Source organism: Prionailurus bengalensis, chromosome A3, assembly GCF_016509475.1.
Source record: "Prionailurus bengalensis isolate Pbe53 chromosome A3, Fcat_Pben_1.1_paternal_pri, whole genome shotgun sequence".
NCBI classification, from domain to species: Eukaryota; Metazoa; Chordata; class Mammalia; order Carnivora; family Felidae; genus Prionailurus; species Prionailurus bengalensis.
Genome location: NC_057354.1, coordinates 74,338,567 through 74,362,333, shown reverse-complemented (window position 1 = coordinate 74,362,333; position 23,767 = coordinate 74,338,567). Strand labels below are relative to the sequence as shown.

The following is a 23,767-nucleotide window of genomic DNA, read 5'->3' as shown; positions in this document are numbered from 1 at the left end:
TTTGGAGGAGCAGTCCTGGAGTAGAGCTGGATTTAAGAAACAACTAATTTGTCTGATAAAGCCATGATTTACCTTTTATATTTTTATACGGATTTGATTACTCATTTTCCTCCTTGATCTGTAATTTGTACCTTATGATATACTTGTACAGGAGTGTTTCACATAGAAATTAACTGGTGGTTTACAAAATCCATTTCTTCCTCCTGCCAGTCATTTTCTATCAGCATTCATGTTGAGCAGCCTTAACTCAGTCTCCCGATACATTTGATCATCAATACTAATTTTACCATGAGGCTTATGTACATAGGGTAGTTGGATCAACAATGCTAGTATTACACCATATTGTGGTATGGTAGTAGATGTATCTGAAAAGTACAAGTCTGGCACGTTACTAGAATCATTAATTTGGTCACTAACAATTGTTTCAGTGTATTATTATATTATATGACAAAATGTCTCCCAGAGTGGTGTAACTCATCAGGTTTAATTACAGGCCTCCATTCAACTTTGTCAAGTCCCAAGAATAGGTGATCTTGGCAAACATGGTTTTTACCCTTCCAGGCATCTGATAAAATTGAGCTAAGAGAATATCATCTCTTGCTCTGATCCTTTCTTGAGGCAGTAGTATTAATATTGGATGCTTCTTGTTGCCTTACCCATTTATTCATTCCTTTGCCCTTAGTTACTATTTCTTCTACCCATTTGCCAGTGATTTTTACTCACGCTTTTCTGCCTTTGGAAACTTCTGCCAAACGCCTTTGGAAGGGGCATTAGATTTGGCCACTCTCCTGGTCCAAGAAGTTTAATTTTTTGCTAAACAACTGAGTTGTACTGTACTTTTTAAATCTATGCATGTTGGTGGGGCGCCTGGGTGGCGCAGTCGGTTAAGCGTCCAACTTCAGCCAGGTCACGATCTCACGGCCCGTGAGTTCGAGCCCCGCGTCAGGCTCTGGGCTGATGGCTCGGAGCCTGGAGCCTGTTTCCGAGTCTGTGTCACCCTCTCTCTCTGCCCCTCCCCCGTTCATGCTCTGTCTCTCTCTGTCCCAAAAATAAATAAAAACGTTGAAAAAAAAAAAATTAAATCTATGCATGTTGCTGAATATACAGCTAGTTTATTGCTCCTCATTACTGCATGGTATTCCACAGAACTATATATTTTACTCTTCAGTTCTGAGAGGTCATTGCTGACCTTTGAAAAAACAATTTCAACAAAAACATTACACAGTTATTTTTTAACACCTTATAATGAGGAAGTAGAACTCCTCTCTGAAAAGTTTGACGGCTCAGAGAGCAATAAATTATAAGAAGAGCAAAGATAATTTCTGTGTGTGTGTGTGTGTGTGTGTGTGTGTGTGTGTGTGTGTATTTCAGAAAACATAAAATCAAAAGTGCATATGGAAGTTTTAACCTCAGAAAATGGTAGGATAGGGACATTTTCTTTGAAAGAGATGATGGAAATGAGTGAAGATAAGTTGTAAGATGGAGAAGAAGGATGTTGGGAGTATGTTGAGTACTGGTGATCTCTTTTTCAAAGGAGAAAAGTCTCTCTTCTGAGATTTAAAGGGGAAAGTAATAGTGTTTGACAGTTAAAAAGGGGAAAAAATTAAAGCAGCAAATGTAAGGATGTAGGATAGGAGAGTGGAAAAAAATATTTTTGTTGAGAACCCTACTGATAGTGTAAATTTTTTATGCACCCACTCAGCATAGTAGTTGACTGACTTTAAGAATGTTAAGGTTAGATTGTGGGTTTTGTTTTTCTTTTAAAGCTTTTCTTTCCTTTTTTTTCATTTTTTGTTTTAATATTTACTCAGAATGAGGAGCAAGAGCAAAGGAGGAGCAGAGAGAGAGGGAAAGAGAGAATTTCAAGCAGGCTCCATGCTCAGCACGGAGCCCGATGTAGGGCTTGATCTCACGAACTGTGAGCTCATGACCTGAGCCAAAATCAAAAGTCAGACACCCAACCAGCTGAGCCACCCAGGCAACCCCAGATTGTGTTATAGTAACAAAATCCTAAAATAGTGGCTTATCACAACAGTAGTTTGTTTTTCCTTACTGCTATTTGATGAATGAGGGTTAGAGTTGGACAAGAGGGGGCTGTGCTTATCAGAGCCACTCAGAGACCCAGGCTGATAGAAAATTGATTTTGATACTTTCAAGCTAATTGCAATGTGAGAATGACAGGTGGCAAATCAGAACAATGGCTTTTAGAAGGTCTTCCCAGAAGTTACACATGACACTTCGCTCACATTTCATTGGCCAAAATAAATCACACAGCTACATACAACTTCATGGAAGCAAAGAACTCATGTGCCACAAAAAGGAGAAAACCAGAAATGCTTAGTGAGCAACACTGTTGATATCCAGACAAATACTTTGATGTATGTGGGATTGACAGATCTGTCTGATATAATCTGTCAGTGAGAGTTAAATTTAGGAGAGATTCCAGGAAGCTTGTCAGGATAATACTAGATAATGTAGAAACATACTATAACCTTGTGAATGCTTCTGTACTTTGCTTTTGTTCTTAAACATATGCAAACTATTCATTTGCAGTGTAAGTTGAATCCTCCTATTTCCTCTTTTTGTTTTTGTTTTTGTTTTTGTTTTGTTGTTGTTCCTACGATTTTATTTTTAAGTAATTTCTACACCCAAATTGGGGCTCAGACTCCCAACCCTGAGATCAAGAGTTGCACACTCCACTGACTGAGCCAGCCAGCCACCCTTCCTCTGATTTCTTCTTATTCTTTCCTTGTAACATTTGATTCTTCTTCCCTCCCTACCTCATGCTCTACTTCTGTTTCTATGGTTACCCTTAGTTACCCTAATCCCAAATTTCTGTTTTCTGTCCTATTTTTCCTGAGTAGTAGGCCCACAGATTTAGTTGCCAGCTGGGTATTCAAACACCTCAAACTTAACAAAACTGACCTTCTATTAACCATTCCTCTCCATGCTCCCAGTTTTTGTTAAAGGAGCCATAATCTTCTTAATGACAGATTTAAAACTATAGAGTTATTTGTGGTTCTTCCTCTCTCTTACACTGTCCCTCATCTGTCTCAACATCACTATCTAAATTCAGTTCTTCATGTAGACTTCAGAATAACACCCTAGTTTGTCTTTATTCTCGAATTTATTCCATACAACTGATGCCTTACTTTCTAAAGGGCAGTACTGCACATTCACTTCCCTTGACTTTCCATAATCTGGCTTTAGTCTGCATTTCCAGTTTTGCTGTTGGCCATATGCATACCACACATTTCTCTCTCTCCGACTCTATTCCCTTTGTACTTTGAATACCTTTATCCCCATCTGAATCTTACCCATCTTTGAAGGTCCAAATGCCACTACTTTTATGATTTCTTCTTATATTCTCTCTTCACCACCCCCTTTACTCCCAGGAGTGGGAAGGAATTTCCCTTCCTCTGAATTTCCATGGCATTTTATCTGAACTGCTCTTATGACCTTGTTACTTAAACTTTCTCCTACATTTACGTGTCATTCTCCCTAAGCCCAGCTCCTCTGTTGAGAACTCAGAAATAAAAGAAGTATGCTCATGCTCTAGGAGAAAAAGTCTCTTATATGCATCAGTATATCTACTTTCTCTAATAAGTCCTTAGATCTTTTTTCATATGTTGCTTTGGTAGATTTGGAAATTTGTGGAGCTTTTTCATCTCAGGATATTTGGATGTTTTGAGGTGAAAAGAGGATAATTGCACTCTTGTGTTAAGAATTAGGGAAAAATTTATGAAGTGTAAAGTTTTTATGTTAAATAGAGTCATTATAGAAATCATTATAGGGGCACCTAGGTGTCTCAGTAGGTTGAGCATCTAACTTCAGCTCAGGTCATGATCTTGCAGTTCGGGAGTTTGAGCCCTGCATCAGGCTCTGTGCTGACAGCTCAGAGCCTGGAGCCTGCTTTGCATTCTGTGTCTCCCTCACTCTTTGCCACTCCCCTGCTTGCATTCTGTCTCTCTCTCTCAAAAATAAAACATTAAGGGGCGCCTGGGTGGCGCAGTCGGTTAAGCGTCCGACATCAGCCAGGTCACGATCTCGCGGTCCGTGAGTTCGAGCCCCGCGTCGGGCTCTGGGCTGATAGCTCAGAGCCTGGAGCCTGTTTCCATTCTGTGTCTCCCTCTCTCTCTGGCCCTCGCCCGTTCATGCTCTGTCTCTCTCTGTCCCCAAAAATAAATAAACGTTGAAAAAAAATAAAATAAAATAAAATAAAACATTAAAAACAAAAATTTTTTTTTAAAGGTGTCATTATAGGAAACTTGTCCCAAGTTTGTCATGCTTTTCTTGAGCTATCAACCTGAATCATAAAACAGTTGTTTATTCATTGTGTTCTCTAGATACTAGAACTTGGAGGCTTTTATCACAGATGTTAAATAAATGCCAATTTAAAAAAAAAAATCTTTGTTTTTAATTTTTAAAATTTTTTTATTATTTTTTTTTTATGTTTATTTAATTTTGAGAGAGACAGAGTGCAAGCAGGGAAGGAGCAGAGAGAGAGGGAGACACAGAATCCAAAGCAGGCTCCAGGCTCTGAGCTGTCAGCACAGAGCCAGTTGTGGGACTCGAACCCACAAGCTGTGAGATCATGACCTGAGCTGAAGTAGGATGCTTAACTGACTGAGCCACTCAAGTGCCCCAGTATTCTTTGTTTTTTAAAACAATTTCAGACTCTTAGCAAAAGCAAGTATTTTTTCAAAAGTGAATTTCAAAAGTAATATGAGGAAATCTTCTCACTCTTGAGTATCCAAGAAGTTGGGTTTTAGTTTGGTTTAAACTTAATAGTGTTTTGTCAGGCCAATGGGATGGTGCATTAAGAGCCGTCCCTAATTTGGGGGCCCCACAGAAGAGTTAGCCTTCAGCAGAATTCAAAATTAGTAGATGTAGGGAAGTTATTAAACTGCACATGGTTATTACATAACCTCAAATAAATCAGTGTAATATTAGCTGAAATATATTGTCAGGGGTCAGAGTTAATTAACCTCAAGTTATAAGTTGGGAAATTTAGAGGTGAAATTGAGACTCTTCCAATAATTGACTCTAAACTGGGTGTGTTTTCCCCCTCTAGACTTCACTTTCTTTCTTTCTTTTTTTTTTTTTTTTTTATAATGTTTATTTTTGAAAGAGAGAGAGAGAGAGTGGGCAAGCAGGGAAGGGGCAGAGAGGGAGACCAGAATCCGAAGCAGGCTCCAGGCTCAGCTGTCTGCTAGAACTCGATGCGGACTCAAACTTATGGACCATGAGATCATGACCTGGGCCGAAGTTGGACACTTAACCAATTGAGCCACCCACGTACCCGTGGACTTAATTTTTAATTAACACTGATTATGTGGCTAATAATGTTTCTTTGCAAGGTATTTTTTACTTAAATCCAGTGGTCAGTGATTTGATTTCCAAAATTTTGAATTCTTTTGTATTTTAAGGTAACCAGCTGTACTTGGATGTTTTTAGGTTCAAGGTAAGGATCCATCAGTGGAAGTCACACAGGACCTCATTGATGAATCAGAAGAAGAACGATTTGAAGAAATGCCTGAAACCAGTCATCTGATTGACCTGCCCACATGTGAACTCAATAAACTTGAAGAGATTGCTGACTTAGTTACCTCAGTTCTCTCCTCACCTATCCGTAGGGAAAAGCTGGCTCTGGCCTTGGAAAACGAAGGCTATATTAAAAAACTACTGCAGCTGTTCCAAGCTTGTGAGAACCTAGAAAACACTGAAGGCTTACATCATTTGTATGAAATTATTAGAGGAATCTTATTCCTAAATAAGGCAACATTGTTTGAAGTAATGTTTTCTGATGAGTGTATCATGGATGTCGTGGGATGCCTTGAATATGACCCTGCTTTGGCTCAGCCAAAAAGGCATAGAGAATTCTTGACCAAAACTGCAAAGTTTAAGGAAGTTATACCAATAACAGACTCTGAATTAAGGCAAAAAATACATCAGACTTACAGGGTACAGTACATTCAGGACATCATTTTGCCTACACCATCCGTTTTTGAAGAGAATTTTCTTTCTACTCTTACATCTTTTATTTTCTTCAACAAAGTTGAGATAGTCAGCATGTTGCAGGTAAGTAAACGAAAGTGTTCTTATATTATTTTAGGTATTCTCCTTAATAGTTAAAGCTCGTGTTTTTCCTTTTTGAAAGTTTTCTTTTGTTTACTTTAAATGTACTATTGAGCATAGAAAATAGACCTTTATCTCATTTTTTTTTTTTTAAGTATTTTTTATTTTGAGAGGGAGTGCGTTTACTAGTGGAGGGAGGGGCAGAGAGAGAGAATATCCCAAGCAGGCTCTGCACTGTCATCACAGAGCCTGTCGTGGGGCTCAGTCTCACAAACCATGTGATCACAACCTGAGCCAAAATCAAGAGTTGGATGCTTAATTAACCAACTGAGCCACCTAGGTGCCCCAAAGGAAAGAATCCTTTCATAATGTGACCTTTTAAATTTTTAAGTGTCCTATCATGTAAATTTTTTTAACTTCATTTTTGCATGCATTTAGAAAATTGTAAAATATATATGACAAAATATTCATCATTTTAATCTTTTTTTATGTATACAATTCATAGCATTTAGTACCTTCTCAGTGTTATGCAACCATCACCATTGTCCATTTCCAGAACTTTTTTATCATCCCAAACCAAAGCAGCTGTTTCTAAGATTATTTTTAGTCCATTTTGTGAGATCTAGTTATTATTGGGGGGATAGTACATATGAATGTGTGTGCTTAAAGTTTTCCAAATAATTCAAATGTGTAGTCAGCACATCTAAATTAACATTTGTTAATTTTCAGGAAATGATAACTAGATTATTTGCTGTGTGAGGTTGGTTTTAATCTGTCTCCTTGAGTTGTAAAATAGTTTATACCATGTTTAGTATGTTAATCCTTTATACGCTAACAGTGTAATAAGGAGGAATTTGAAGATTTTCCTTTACTTGTGGTAGTATACTATACCCACAGTTTCCTGCATAACTGTCTTTGTTATGTCCATATCACTGAATAAGTTTCTTGAGCAGCTTCTATATACATAGTGTAGTAGTGGTTCTCAAGTGTGTTCTAGGGGCTCCTAAAGCCCTTTCAGAGTTCTTTGGGGTTTTTCCTTTTCCAACTTCTTGTCACTGCGAGGCTGTATTTTCTTCTCGTACTTCAAAATATTATATTGCAACAGATTGAATGTCAAAGAAGATGTGAGAATGTAGTTTTCTTCTATTAAGCCAAACATTACAGAGATTTGCAAAAATGTAAAACAGAGCCACTCTTTTTTCTAAATTTATAAAATTTTTCATAAATATATTTACATAAACTTATATCTTATTTTTAAAACAAATTAGTAAATGTTTTTAAATGTCTCCGTTTTTGTTGTCAGTATTGCCAAACATAATCCACATAATAAAACTCTCTGGGGTACTCCATAAGGTTTAAGAGTTTAAGAGATCCAGAGACAAACAGTTGAGAGTTTCTGACTTAGTACTTAGCTCTTAGTTGTGAGATTCCGTTTTATGATGTTAACAGTCATCATTCATCTTTCTGTTGTTATTTTAGTTTTTGTATAGGGTTTACTTCTTTAGATCATGCTTTCACCTAGCAGTTTTCCTTATTCCACAATAATAAGTATAAGGGAAAATAGACTTATGCATCGGGTTCCATTTGTTATACATGAGACCTGCTTTTTAAAACCGTTTGTACTATACAATTCAGGGTGCCATTTCACTTGCTGACAGAAAAACAGTTACAGTCTCAGGAGTTTGGAAATAGACCTACAGTAAATATAGCTGATGTAAAGAAAAGAACTCAGTGACAGAAGCTTAAGTGCAGAAGCTTTCAAATGACTGCTTTGACATCAGAAGGGGTTCCAAATCCATAATAATAAATCATAAATGCTTTATATGCTTAAAAATTATGCAAACTAATCTGTAAGTATTTGAACTCTTTATGTCAGTTTATATATTTTCTCATAGATCTATTTGTAAAGGCTATAATTATATAAATCAAGCATAGCTTTAAGAAAAGAAAGTCTTACTCATTTCTGGTCCGTGAGATACATTTATGAAGTAGATACTGTGAACTACCTGTTACATATCTAAGGTTTAGCACTTAGTTATCTCTTCATTTCAGCAGTGATGCTGAATTCTGTTTTCTGTTCTCAACAGTATGTGAAAAGAAAAGAATTATGATTATGGTGAGTGACCTCTAAAGGCTCATTTCCTAAAGCCCAACTCTGAGGTTTCCATGTAGAAATTTTTTGGCTAAGTATTAGATGTTGCCAGATACCCTTCTAGCTAACTAGGATACGTATCTATAGCTTCTTAAATGAGTATTGGCCTACTGTTGTATGAGTTACATAAGCAAGTGCAGATGTAAAGATTGTATCTATCTGGACCAAAATGAGTTAGCGCAAAGGTACATAACATAACTCCTAGCCTAAATTAGGGTAATTAACTGAGAAATTATATGAAAGCACTTACTGTGGTCACTGGCTCCTGGTATGTACTTTAATACATGTTGAGATTCTCTAAAGCTTGCTTAGGCCATAATAGTTTAGTTAACCTGAATTTTCTAGCTAATTGCATATCAAAATCCCGTGTGCCCAGAATTGAAATTTATACTTAAAAATGTTTTTTATGAATTAAATCCCTAAAACCAATAAAGTGAGGTTATCTTCACACAGCTACAGATTAAAGTCCTTTTCAAAACAAGAAGTTTTAACTTCCTTCACTAGAAGATTGAGGATAGGTATCTCAAATGTTGACATTTTAATACATTACATGTTATCTCCACTATTCCATAAGTAAGAGTTGAGCTGAACACAAACCCTGTAAAATCAGTGGTTTTATTTCTTGTTTAACATATTTTGTGGATTTCAGCTTACTAAAAAAGAAATTTGTAAACTTTCATCCCACTTACTAAGGAGATAGGGTAAAATCTCTTCATGCCTTTAAGGAAAAATTTACAATAATTCGGTTCTTCATTTTGTTTCAGAAGTTTTTGGATTCATGTAAGAATTTAACATACTACATTTTATCTTACTAGATTTGGCGTAGTCTAGTTTGTGTGTGTGTTTTACTTTGGTTTGTTTCATTACTTTGAACTAGTTAGAAATCTGTCCTGTAGTCTATTTTACATGGTGAGAGTAACAAAAGCCAGATTGTACAGGTGACCTGGATTCTAATAATTTTTTTTAAATGTTTATTTATTTTTGAGAAACAGCACTAGTGGGCAAGGGGCAGAGAGCGGGGGACACAGAATCCGAAGCAGGCTCCAGGCTGTGAGCTGTCAGCACAGAGCCCGACACTGGGCTCAGACTCACAGGTTGTGAGATCATGACCTGAGCCTAAGTTGGCCGCTTAACTGACTGAGCCATCTGGGTGCCCCCGTGACCTGGATTCTAAATCCATCTCTGTCACCAGCCCTTTAGATAATGTCCACTCTTTGGGCATCAGTCTTTTGAAATTTAAAATTGGACTAGGCAATCTCTGTAATCTCTTAAAGTTTGATCTAATTCCAACTTTCTGTCTTTACATGAGTCTAGTAATGGTGGATGGGTTCTGGGTTTGGGTTTTTTGTTTTTTAAAGTAAACTCTACACCCAATGTGGGCTCAAACTCACGACCCCAGGATTAAGAGTTGCATACTCTACCAGCTGAGCCAGCCAGGTGCCCCCGGGATTTGGGAGTTTTGAGCGCATGCCTGTTTAATTCAAAGAAAAGTTTGATTCACTTTTTTAAAAAAGGCCCCCTTTTTCCCCATAAGGTTTTGTTGTGTAATTCAAAAAGACAGCCACACACAATTTGACTGAAAATAGTTACAAAGGCTTTTCGGGGTGCCTGGGTAGATCATTCGGTTAAACTTCAGACTCTTGGTTTCTGCTCAGATCATGATCTCATGGTTCGTGGGTTTGAGCCCTGCTTTGGGCTCCACACAGTGCAGAGCCTGCTTGGGATTCTCTCTCTCCCTCTCTTTCTGCCCCTATCCTGCTTGCTCTCTCTCTCTAAAAATAAACTTAAAAAAAATTTTTTTTAAACAAAGGCCTTTATGAAAAAGAACTGAAGTGATCTAAAGAGACTAGTTTAATTGGAGAACCAGGTATTTAGGGGGAGACATTACAGTTATATTTATGAAGCACTTTAAGCTGTCAATTAATTGCTTTTTTACTAGTGCACTGAACAGAGTGCTTTTGTAGAGTATTACAAGAATAAGATTAGAAATCAGAAAAAATATATATACCAGGAATTAGAAAACATTCTCCTAGCAGACGGTAATACTTGAAATTCCCTCCATAATACATTATGCAGTTCTAGCTTTCAGCACACAAATAATGAATCATGTAAGAAATTGCATTTTTCAAAGAAATGGAACTATTTTCCTATGAAAATATTCTTTAAAAAGTTAAAGATCCTTAGAGAAGAAAGGAGGATTTAATCTGAGAAAGATGCAAGAAGAAAAAAAATTATAAAAGGTTTAAGTGGAGGTAAATGTGTATTCACCAAAACCTAAAATATTGAGATAAAAAGTATTTAGAAAAAGTGATTTGAGGGATAAGTATAAGATTGCATATGCAGTTGAATTCTCTCAGAAATAGATGAGTCAGGCCATAGTATATAAGGTCTAGAAGTCAGCAAAATAGAGAACAAAACAAACACCATTCTGAGTCAGACTAATGAATGGGTTTGTCTCTCAGTATTCTTCTTCTTCTTTTTTTTTTTTTTTTTTTCAACGTTTATTTATTTTTTTGGGACAGAGAGAGACAGAGCATGAACGGGGGAGGGGCAGAGAGAGAGGGAGACACAGAATCGGAAACAGGCTCCAGGCTCTGAGCCATCAGCCCAGAGCCTGACGCGGGGCTTGAACTCACAGACCGCGAGATCGTGACCTGGCTGAAGTCGGACGCTTAACTGACTGCGCCACCCAGGCGCCCCTGTCTCTCAGTATTCTTTAAGTAACACTGATGGATGGTTAGTGGGAGAGTATGTTACATCTTCTGTGATTGTATCTAGTAGTCTTCATTTTTTATATATGCTTTATCTTATTTTTTTTAAACTTATTTAAGAGATTGAAACTGCTTCACAGATAATCCAAGCAAAAAGGCAGGTATTTAAGGTACATCCTTAACATGTTATAATTTGATTTTTTTGTCAACCACTAAGTCAAAAATTCTAAGAACATGCTACTTTAATTAAAGTTAATACAAATTGTATTTCATAAAAGTGAATTTTAAAAATAAGTGAAATTTAAAAACACAATATTTTTTAGCAGATCTTGATGGATCTCCAGAAAGTGGATTTCAATATTCATGTCATTTTTTTCCTTAGTAATTTAATAGTCCACTCTTATTGTGGAAAACTAGAAAATAAAGATAAGCAAAAAAATTGCTCATAATCCATCACCAAAAGATAATCACAATTAACCTTCTAATGTTTCTCCCTTTTAGACTTTAGACACAAATTTATATTAAAAATAAGATTATACAGGGGCGCCTGGGTGGCGCAGTCGGTTAAGCGTCCGACTTCAGCCAGGTCACGATCTCGCGGTCCGTGAGTTCAAGCCCCGCGTCAGGCTCTGGGCTGATGGCTCAGAGCCTGGAGCCTGTTCCCGATTCTGTGTCTCCCTCTCTCTCTGCCCCTCCCCCGTTCATGCTCTGTCTCTCTCTGTTCCAAAAATAAATAAACGTTGAAAAAAAAATTTAAAAAAAAATAAAAATAAAAAAAAATAAAAATAAGATTATACAGTATGTACTATACTGTATTTTTGTTTGTCCTTGTAAACAGCGCTTAGAGAAATTAACATATATCTGCCGTTTAATACCTCAGAGTCATCAGTGTGAAAAGCAATTATTGTAGTGCTTTATCATTTCACTGTGTCCTTGGGGACCTCAAGAAAATATAAGCCTGTACCCCAAATAACCCTAAATTATATTTCATGAGTTCTTGTGTTTTAAAAGGTTTTGTAGTCCAGTCTTACTGCTGCCAGAATTCTGTCTCCTTTACTGTTGTCCCTGTGCCGTATTTGTAATTCATTTTTCTAATCTGCAGTGGACCGACAATGTACTCTTCAAACTTGTTTGAATTACATTTAAATTAAGAATAAATAAATAGACCCTGAGAAGGAGCTACAGTGTCTCTCAGTTAAAATGCATGAGTTTTGGGGCACCTGGGTGGCTCAGTCGGTTAAGTATCCAACTTTGCCTCACATCATGATCTAATGGTTCATGAGTTTGAGCTCCACATGGGGTGCTATCCCCCTCTTTCTCTATCCCTCCCCTGTTCGTGCTCAGTCTCTCAAAGATAAATAAATATTTTAAAAAACTAAACTAAACTAAAATAAGTGAGTTTTCATGCATTACCTAGAACAACTGGTTATTTTTGGTCTCCAAAGGATTCTTCATAGCTGAGGTTTCTGGTTAAATGAGGTATTAGTGTATGTATAACTAATAATAAATGGTATAATCAGGGTTGAAAACTATAACATGAATATGCCCTGGAATTTTAAGGTTTATGATGAAACTATTAGGTTTTCAGCTACTTTTATTATAATTTGTGTAAATCATGTAAGTGAGTATAACTTTATACTTTTGTTAGATTATTTCATAGTAATTATTTCTTCTCGTGTAGGAAGATGAGAAGTTTCTGTCGGAAGTTTTTGCACAATTAACGGATGAGGCTACAGATGATGATAAACGGCGTGAATTGGTAAGTGATTTATTCTTGAAATTCAAACCTTTATTTTTTTTTAAGTTTATTTTGAGAGAGAAAGTGTGAGTGGGGGAGGGGCAGAGAGGGAGAGAGTAAGAATCCTAAGCAGGCACTGTGCTATCAACACAGAGCTTGATGCAGGGCTCCAACTTGTGACCGATTAGATCATGACCTGAGCCAAAGTTGGACACTTAAACCAACTGAGCCACCCAGGCGCCCCTAAATTCAAACCTTTGAAGTGCACTTACTCTTGGCTAATACAACTTTTAATATTGAATTTGTTAAGAGAGAATTTTTTATAATTAAGATGAAAAGTACACATTTATTCTATAAAATGATTACTCTCAAAGTTTCTCAAACTTATTGTTTTGTATATTTTCCAGTTTCTTAAAGTATTTTGATGTGTGTTTTTTTCCTCCAGTGAGGGAATTCATGTGCTTAAAAATCCCCAAATTAGATATGGGGTTTATGTTAGGACACAACTACAAACTCATACATTTTTATGGTTGTAGATACATTATAGAATGGCTCTTTTCAAAAAACAAAACAAAAGGTAAGGACAGTACTTCTTGAATACATGAATGATAAGTAATTTGGTTCTTGGAATTGTTTTTTTCTTTTGAATGTATGTATTTTCTGAGATACGAACCATGCTTTGGAGGAAGAGAATAATGATTGCTACTTACCAGCAGTTTGTCATTTTCTTTAAACATTATAATCAGGTACTTGGGTTTTAAAAAGTAATGAGAGATTACAGGTTTAAATTAGCCAAGTCATCTTGGTGTAGGTAATAGCCTACTCAGTTTTCTCATTTATAAAATTAGGCCTTTAAACTCGGGAATCTTTTAATGTCCTTTCCAGTTCTTATAAATGAAATTGTACTTTTGAGAGCTGAGAACCCAGCTACCATTTATTTTATATAGCATGTTTCTACAAAAATACATGCTCTAATTCAAAATACATACCTTACATGACATTTTTACAACTGAATCATGAATTGAAAATACTATATGTGTATTCACTCTCTGAGACTCCACATACAACATGTACACTGTATGCCTTGGAGAGTTCATCGTTCATTTTGTGGAAATAATGCAAAGTTTAGTGTTAGTGGGATGCTAGTTTTTAAGATGTTCTTTACAGGTTTGAGGGGCCAAGATACCCTGAAGAGGCAAGGTCCTTCAGAAGGGCATATCATGCTATGGTATATCACATTAAAGTGAGCCCAAGTTTGCTGTTATGTGTGTCAACTTCTCACTATACTTTCTAACATTGCAGGTTAATTTTTTCAAGGAATTTTGTGCATTTTCTCAGACATTACAACCTCAAAACAGGGATGCATTTTTCAAAACTTTGGCAAAATTGGGGATTCTGCCTGCTCTTGAAATTGTAATGGTAATTATCCAACTTCTTTTCATGTTTTTGAAGTTGTGAATTTCTCGTACCTTTATATTACATATGTGAAAGTATTTATTATAGTAATGCATATTGAATTGTATAGTTTAGGTCATGATTCACTTGATAGTGAATTACTACAAATGTGTTCCATCTTCAGATTTTTATTAACTTGAATTTGTAATATTAATATGTAAGCACTTGGATATAATATGGCTTCAAGTGAATTAAAATCCCACGTGTGTTTTCAAGACTATTATCTCTTTTGTAGCAATATTAAGTATGTTTTATAGAAATTTTTAAAATGTCTTTCCTTTTTAGACCAGTGAGAGTAGAGTAAGGGCAGACTGGACCAAGGCAGCTCATTCTGCAATATGGGTTAGGGCAGTGGTCCTCATATATATCTGTTTATGATTTTTATCCATTGGTATTGTATGAAAAATTAAAAATATTTATTATTTCATTTTAAAATGATAAACATAAATAATATAACTTATAAAAATAATTTTTCAGAACAAAATTTTAGTGGAAGAGTGGCATTTCATTTTTTTTTTTTTTTTTTTTTTTTGGCAATCTCTTTAACATTTGGTTTAATAGAAGACAGCTAGATTCTCATAGCAACTTCTGCATTTAATTTGTTGTGATATCATATGTCTTATAGCCTCTGGAAAACCCCACTATACTTGTGATATACTGAGAGTGAAAAGGGCTGATAATGCCCTAGGATTATTTATTATTATGAAAATAGTTTTTAATTTCATGTGGTTCCTGAAAAGGGTGTTGGACACCTCACCAGGATTCCCTGGACAACACTTGGAGAACTGCTAAGTTAGGGAATGTGTTCAGAATCACTTGGGAGATTTTGTAACTTACGAGTCATGTATCCTTCATGTTATGGATCAGTACCTTAGAAAACTAAGTTGTGGAAAAAGAGTGAAAATACCCAGTATTTTCAAAAGCATCCTCTATTAGGAGAGTCATAAAAGAATCAGTTACTAAGGAGTAACTGGCAAATAAATCCAGGACCAAAGATGGATTCTGGAAAGTTATGGAGTCTTAACTAGGTAACATCATTCACATTTTGCATATATTTAAATCGAAAAAAATTTCTGTACAGTATTTGTAAAGTATTTCTTTATAATCCCATGTTGATTCTTACATTTAAATTCCCTGAATATTTATCTTCGTGGTGGTAAAAACTGGCACAAACTAATCATTGAGCTGCTTAAAAGTTTTTTATATTTGTAAAATAAAAGGAAGTATAGGATGGAGAGATTATACATTTTGAATCCAGTACAATGTCTAATTCCAAAAAGTTGGTGTGTATAGATTTGGGAAAGAAAAGGAACACAGCACAGTTTTTGTTAACAGTCTCTAAGTAACCTAATTTTCCTTTTATTAGGGCATGGATGATTTGCAAGTTAGATCAGCAGCTACAGATATATTTTCTTATCTAGTAGAGTTTAGTCCATCTATGGTCCGAGAATTTGTAATGCAAGAAGCCCAGCAGAGTGATGATGTAAGTAATAATGCTGTGATTATATGTGAATTACCTGTAGAGTAGTGTTGGCATACTATTGAGAGAAAAGGTTTAACTACAGTCTTAATCTTCAGTGAAGCAAAATAGTAGATTTCTGATGATTTGTGACATTAGCAAGCCCAGAATATGTGGCATTTGATTTATTTTACAAACTGTATTCAAACTCGTATTGAGATAAATATATTACAACAGAATCGAATTATTTAAAAAAGTTCAAGTGCTAATGAGGTATAATTTCAAACCCTTAGCTCAGACACTTACCTGGTAAAACCAGCAAATTGTTTTCCCTTGTTTAAATGTGTCTTTTTTTTTTTTTCCATGTGAATGAATGTTTAATAATGAGACCAATGTGTTTTCCCACTATGGAAATACTTAAACTTTCCCTTTAAACTGTTTAAGAACAAAATGAACATAGAACTATAATTTAAAGTAGTCTTTCTCATATCAAATACATTTTAGTATTAAGAAGAAAATGAGTATAATTATGTTCCTTCTTAAAGAAGATTTTGATTCCCATTGTATGATTTCTCATTGCATGAGTTACTTTTGAATTAAAATACAGTTGCTGTTTTGTGTTTAATCTTTTAAATTCTCCTTAGATTTTTACATTCTTTGTTAGATATTTCCAGTTATTTCTTTTTAAAGTCATTTTATTTTAGAATCAGTTTGAGCTAATGCTACAGTTTTAGGCAGTAGAAGAAAGAGGAAAAAATCTTTAAGTATATTTTAAGGTTTTTTTTTTTTTATTAAACCCAAAAGGTGTTAAATCTGACTTTAAAGAAAGTCAGATACCTAGTTTATTAGTTTATAATCTCATTATTGGTATGTGTATCTTAGTGCCAGCTTTACAGAAAGTAACTCTGAAATTAACACTCTTAATTGCTGCATCCTCAGTGATATGCATTGATTAAGGACATCCATCATAAAATCTCTTCAGACGAAGAGAATAATAAACTAATTTTTAGAATTCTTTACTCTGAAAGTTTTTATTTGTTTTCTTTAGAAATACTTCCTTGTTTACATTTAATTGATGGATGAGACTTAGAGAAGCACTTACTGATTTTTAACTATGAAAAGTCCCTTTCTCAGTTTTTCATGTTGATAGAATCCTAATCTTCAAGGTCTTTCATTTCTCCAAATTTTCTGAGATCTAGCAGTTTAACAAACAGTTTAAAAATGTGTTGCCTCCAAATAGTTTAGTTAGCCCACAAAAGAGGATAGATTTCTCTCTTTTTTTTTTCCTTCAAAATTGAGGATTCTACAATTCTACATTGGGTTCCTGGTAACCTTTAAAAAGATAAGACTTAAACTGTGTATTTGGTGGGCAGTTGATATTTTGATGGCCTTTTAAAATAAATGCACAGCATTCAAACTTTTCTTTCCAGTATTATGGAGCAGATTTGGTTTTAGAACTTGGATTACATATTAAAATATGTGTTGAGACACAGGAAATATTAACATTTTTTACCATAGTCATTATTTCTAAGCTAGAAGGATAGATTTAGTGATAATTGCTGTCTTTTTATTCTGCCACAGATTTCACATATTTTTATGTTAATGCCCTCCGAAACATTTAGTAAAACTTATTTTAGGATATGACTGGGTAAGTAATCCAGCTATTATTCAACCACTTATTTTGGCAGGTATTTGCATTGTATTTCTCACTTAGGAATATATTCATATTGTTCATTTTTTTAGGTATGATAATAGCATTGAGTTTTTTTTTTCTTCTTAAGAGTCCTTATCTTGTAAAGATTTATACTGAAATAATTATATATAAGGAATTTACTTTAAAATAATTCTGGGAGATATAATTTGCCTTAATAAAATTAAAAATACATAAACTAATCTTAGAATTAACTGTTCAATATTTTATTATTATTTTTTTAATGTTTATTTATTTTTGAGAGACAGTGTGAGCAGGGGAGGGTCAGAGAGAGAGAGAAAGACATAGAAGCTGAAGAGGCTCCAGGCTCTGAGATATCAGCACAGAGCCCGACATGGGGCTTCAACTCACAAGCCGTGAGATCATGACCTGAGCCAAAGTCGGACACTTAACCAACTGATCCACCCAGGCGTCCCAACTGTTCAATATTTTATATTGAACATAATCATGTTTCTTAAAATTGCATCCATTTTTTAACTTTTTATTTTGAAATAATTTTAAATTTACAGAAAATTTAAAATTCTGTATTAATTCACAATTAATAGTATGAAGAACTCCTATATACACTTCATCCAGGTTCCCCAGTTGTTAATATTTTATCTCTAATTTGCTTTATCATATTCTTTCCTTGCTTATGTTTATATGTACACATTTACATACAAACATAATTATTTTTCGTTCTAAACCATTGAAGAATAAGGTACAGAAATGATGACACAATGCCTTTTTACCCCTACTTCAGTGTCTATCTATAATAATGTTTATAATGTTCAAAATCAAGAAGTTAATATTTTTACGGTGGTATATCTAACTGCAGTCCTAATTCAGATTTTGTCATTATCCCAAAATGTTTATCTTAGCCAAGACAAAAATGAAAACTTTCTGCTCCAGTATTCAGCAATTTGGGTTTATCTAATGTTTCCTCACAATTCGAGTTAGGTTATTTATTTGTGACAGGAATGGTGCAAAAATAATGTTTCCTTCAGTGCATCCCATCAAGAAATACCCTCAAATTTAAAAACTGAACTTACGGGTATTTTTGTTCAGACTGTTACGCCATTGCACAGACTTAAGGAGTTGGACCATTTAGTTCTGTAGAATTTGAAGAGCTATTTTTGCATTCTTCTAACATGTCAGAATGGATTAAAAGAAGTATTATTTCTCTAATACTTGCAGGCCTTCAAGTTGCAGAACAAATTTCACATGCATTTTTTTCTAATAATTCTTACATTCACATTTAAAAAAAATGTTTCCACAGTATCCATCAGTTATTTTTATTCTACTTCAGAATAATGTTCCCACTCCTGTCATTCTTTTTTTCTTGTTTACTATATTCATGGAATCTAAGATTCATGGATGCTAATATTTTTTTATCTTACCAGAGAGTGCTAGTGGAAAATATTTATTTGACTTTGTCGTGGTTGCTACTTGGCTGATAGTGACTGTCTAATACCGTGGATTATAAAATGTATTTCAATATCATACTTTAAAAACTAGTATGTGCTTCTAAGAATAGTGTGAGGTTGAAGTGTGGTAATGAAACCAATGAGGATATCATTTCTCTAAAACTTTGATTTAGAAATTATTAAAACCTTGAAAAAATCTCCCTGAAACCTTGGTTAAATTTACTTAAATGTTGCTATTTAGGTGAAGGATAGCAAAATTTTCTTAAAAGGCCAAAACATAAATGTGACTTGGTGGGCCTTATGGGCTCTGTTGCAGACTCAGCCTTGCCGTTGTAGTATGAACTGCCTGTAGATGGTTTGAAAACGAATAGTGTAGCTGTATTCTAGTAAATGTTTTACTGTAAAAATTTATTTACAAAGTAGGCAACGAGCAAAGTAGTTTTGTAGTTTGCCAACCCCTGACTTACACCCCTTTCTTAGAATATTGTAGGTCAATGATGGTGGCATTTAAAGGCTGACTTTGAATTGAAGGTTACAAATGCAGAAGCTTCTATGGCAATGTAAAAAGAAGTAAAAATAAAAAAGAAAAGAAAAGAAAAAAAGACCATAGGAATAAGCAGGTTTTAATGGGGAGGGAGTCACTGGGCCCTCTTAATTAAAACTATAAGTTTAAGGGGGAGCAGATTAAAAAAAATGTGTATCTATAAATTTAAGACGGTGTTCTCTTGAATAGATTTTGGTGCTCCAAGATTGATACATATTCACTGGAGTTACTATATGATGGTTTATTTGCGCATCAGGTCATCATTTAGATTTTGAAGAAGGAATTTTCCAGTAGTTTTTTTTGTTTTTGTTTTTGTTTTGTTTTGTTTTACATCTTCATTATTTTGCTGCACTTGTTTGAGCATGAGTTTTTTGTTTTTTGTTTTTTCCTAGCCTAATAAATGCCATTGTTGGAGAAGCAGGTTTAGGAAAAATGGATTTGTACTCACAGTATTTTAATGCCAGTAAAGAACTCTAGCAAACAGAAACTAGACAATTCAACTCTAGCTGGCTAGACACTAAATTTTGAAAGAGTCATCCAGCTTACAGTGATTTTCTGTTCCCTTTGTTCTCCGTTTGGAGAAATAATGGGCCTTGGTGGGAAAGTTAATAAGGGAGAGTTAATAAGGTCACTTAGATAGCTACTTATTGGCTATACCCCAGTTAGACTGGGTCCTTTGATTCAGCTATTCCTTCTGTTCACCAGGGCTTGCTCTATTGTATTAAGAAATGAAACATGCCTTACAGACAACTTACAATGTTGGTAATACTTCTAGTTAATTGATGAATGTTCAACCATTCATTCTTTTGCCTAGGAGCTATTTGTTCATTGTTTCTGAAAGATACTGTTACTTTTGAGTGGATCCAGTCATGCACTGCAGTAGACTAATTTTAATTGTTTACTGAGATGGGTATACCTCTGGAATAAGACTGTCTAGCTGTTCTATACTGCTCTGTGAGACAGAATCTCTAAATCTGTGGTTAATTCTAATATTATAGAAATTGATTTTTACTTAGTTTGGCAGAATCCGGTAATATAATAAAATAATAATAATAGAACCTAACCTGTATCATAAGGCTTTTTTTTCCCTGTCTCTCAGTGTCTTTCACTGGCTGATGTATTACCACTTGTAGCTTCATATATTTTGTCCAGCTTTTTGTTGTTGTTCCAGGTAAAAGACAAAAATTTAGTTCCTATCACTCCATCTTGACCAAAAGCAGAAGTATGGTTTTGTTTTTATTTTCAGAGCAAATTTTAGTGCAAAAGTCTGGCCCTTATCACAGAATTGGAAAGTTTGTGGATTCATGTCTCTTCTGTGTTTTCTTTAATAAATTATTTTTGTTTCATTAAAGTGGCACATGGTAGCATTAAAAAATAAACACATCTGACACAAGGATTCAGAAGCCAACTTGTTTTAAGACTTTTCATTGTATGTGGCAATTAGTATTCTTGATTGTGAGAAATTCCCATGTTTTGCCATTTTCTCCTCTGCATCTTTTTTTTTTTTTTTGTCTAAGTGTGATTGTTTTTTTCCTTTTCTTTAACAATGAAACTGTAATAATCATTTTAAAGAGTACTCTCTAGTTTCTGTGATGATGGAAATGTTGAGACCTGTAACAGAAGAGGAGGATAAGGAATCAATGTATTACTTAAAAATGGCTTTGGCTTCATATATCAGAAAAACCAGGAATGGCATCAGCAAGATGACAGAATAGGAAGTTCCAGGTCTCATCCCCACAACAGAAAACAGTTTAACAACCATTAACAGATAAGAATGCCTCCATGAGACTTCCAGAGTCCAAGTTAAAGGTTGTAGCATTTTAGTGGAGCACGGAAATTAGAAAAGATGCATTGCAAAGAGTAAGAACTGTTTCACTTTACCACTGTCACTTCTCAGCATAGCACAGCACCAGAAGAGATCCTCTGGGTCTCTCTGGGGAAAGGGAGAGCAAAGTGAGTGAGAGTCTGACATCCCCAGCCTTTCAGAACATTACCCATGAAGGTCATTTCTTTCATGTCCTACCCAGATTACTGAAGAATCACCCCACAATAGCTAAGAACAAAGAAAAGGAGCAGGGGCTCTCAACATCACCACACAGATGTCAGTAACTGGTCCATTACCCGAGTAATGAACTCCATCAGCTGACCCAGCCAAAATCTCTGGCTAGGCTGACTAGTGAAGAACTTTCCCTGCCAAAGCCAGTCTGCAAAGACTGAAAGAAATAACTACTTCTTTAGATGGGCAGACATTAGTGCAAGATTACAGCGATTAGAGAAACTTGATACCACCAAAGAAACAAAAAAAAAGTTATGAATAATGGAAAACTGTGAACTGCCTGACAAATAATTCAAAATAATTGTCATAAAGAAGTTCAGTGAGCTGTAAGAGTACACAGAAAACTAAATGAAATCAGGAAGACAGTACATGAACAAAATGAGAGTTTAGCAAAGACACAAACTATAAAAAAAGCAAAAGAAATTGTACAGCTGAAGAATAATACATTGACTAAACTGAAAAAAAGTAATAAACAGTTTCAGCAGCCAACTCAAGCAGATAACAAAAATCATACAACTCAAAGATAAGCCATTTTAAATTATCCAGTCAGAGAACCAAAAGAAAAAAGAATGAAAAATAGTGGAGGAAACTTGTATCAATTGTGGGACACTATAGAGAAAAACAGTATACACATTACGGGAACCTCAAAGGAGAAAAGAAAGGCAGAAAGCATATTTAAAGAAATAATGGCTAATACCATCAAGTCAGGGGAGAGATACAGTCATCCAGGTGCATGAAGTTTATATGTCCTCAAATAGATTCAACCCAAAGAAGTCTTCACGAAGGCACGTTACTATAGAACTGTCAAAAGTGATGGAGCAGCAAGACAAAAAAACACCTCTAATCACATACGAGGAAACTCCCTAAGTCTCAGCAAATTTCTCAGCAAAAACCATGGAAGTCAGGAGAAAGTAAGGTGATATATTCAAAGTGCTGAAAGAAAAAACTGCTGAGAATACTTTACCTGGCATTACTAGACCTGCCTTACAAGACATGCTACAGAGAGTTCTTTTTTTTTCCCCCAGTTTTTGTTTATTTGAGAGAGAGAGTGCACATGCACACAACCAGTGGGGGGTGGGGAGAGATGGAGAGAGAAGAGAATCCCAAGCAGGGTCCGTGCTATCAGGTCAAAGCTTGACATGGGGCTTGATCTCACAAACTGTGAGATCGTGACCTGAGCCGAAATCAAGAGTTGAGTGGTTAACTGATTGAGCCACCCAGATGCCCCTAAAAGGAGTTGAAATGAAAGAAAGAACACTAAACAACTACAAGAAAGCATATGAAAGTGTAAATATCACTGGTGAAGGTAAATATGTAGATTAATACAGAATAAGTAATACTCTATTGGTGTTATATAAATCAGTTTTAACCCTAGTATAAAAGGTAAAAGACAAAATATTAAGAATAACCGTATTTATAGTTTATATCTATTTTTAATAGCTACACAATATGGAAAAATAGATTCTGATGTCAATTTCATAGTATGTGGATTGGGAGTAAAAGTGTAGAATTTGTTTGCAATTGCTGGTGAGATGTTAATATTCAGAATATGTAAGGAATTCCAGCAATTCAGTAGGGAAAAAATCAACCCAGTTTGAAAACAGGCAAAAGAGCTGAATAGATATTTCTCCAAAGTACACATACATCTTTTAGAATGGCTGTTACCAAAAAATAAAAAGATAAAAAGTCTTCACAAGGATATGGAGAAAGGACCCTCTTGTATACTGATGATGAGGATATATTGGTGCTGCCATCAGAAAACAGTATGGAAGTTCCTCTAAAAATTAAAGTAGACTACTATATGATCTAGCAATCTTGCTTCTGTATATAAATCCAAAAGATCTTGAAGAGATACCTGCACTCCCATGTTCAGTGCAGCACTATTCACAATAATCAAGATATGTAAGCAACCAAAGTGTCCATCTGCAGATGAATGGATAAAGAAAACTTGTTATACATGTACAGTTGAACATTATTCAGTTTTAACAAAAACAAGAAATCCTGCCATTTTTGACAACTTCGATGAACCCCAGTGAACACTTTGCCAAGTGAAATAAGCCAGACACAGAAGGAAAAATACATGATACACCTTGTATGAGGAATAAAAAATAAACTTGAATCAGAGAGTATAATGGTGCTTACCAGTGGATGTGGAAGGTATTAATCAAAGGGTATAGAATTTATACAGGATGAGTAAGTCCCAGAGACCTACTGCACAGCATAGTACCTATAATTAAGAATATTATATACTTAAAATTTTGCCAAGAGAGTAGATATTATGTTAAATGTGTTTTCATCATACAAAAAAAGAAAACCCAACTTAAAATAGTTTTACTTAATAAAGGTTTTATTTTGTTAATGTCACAATAAGTTGAGAAGCAACTCCAAGATGCCCTTAGATCCCCATCTCGTTATGCCCAATCACTTTCATCTTCTGAGCCGGTCATTCTCATTTTC

General features: G+C 35.0%; 1 protein-coding gene across 5 annotated transcripts in view; it reads left to right on the top strand.

The window, feature by feature from the left end:
* The window catches only part of PPP4R3B (protein phosphatase 4 regulatory subunit 3B), a 66,996-nt gene that overhangs the window by 15,842 nt on the left and 27,387 nt on the right, over positions 1-23,767 (top strand). For 2 of the 5 annotated variants that reach the window (XM_043603412.1, XM_043603413.1), the window contains exons 4-7: positions 5,458-6,081; positions 12,623-12,700; positions 13,982-14,098; positions 15,501-15,617. In XM_043603412.1, the coding sequence (XP_043459347.1) occupies positions 5,458-6,081; positions 12,623-12,700; positions 13,982-14,098; positions 15,501-15,617 (936 nt within the window). The remainder of the gene's footprint in view (positions 1-5,457; positions 6,082-12,622; positions 12,701-13,981; positions 14,099-15,500; positions 15,618-23,767) is intronic. The other 3 variants (XM_043603415.1, XM_043603414.1, XM_043603416.1) reach the window with 2 other exon arrangements.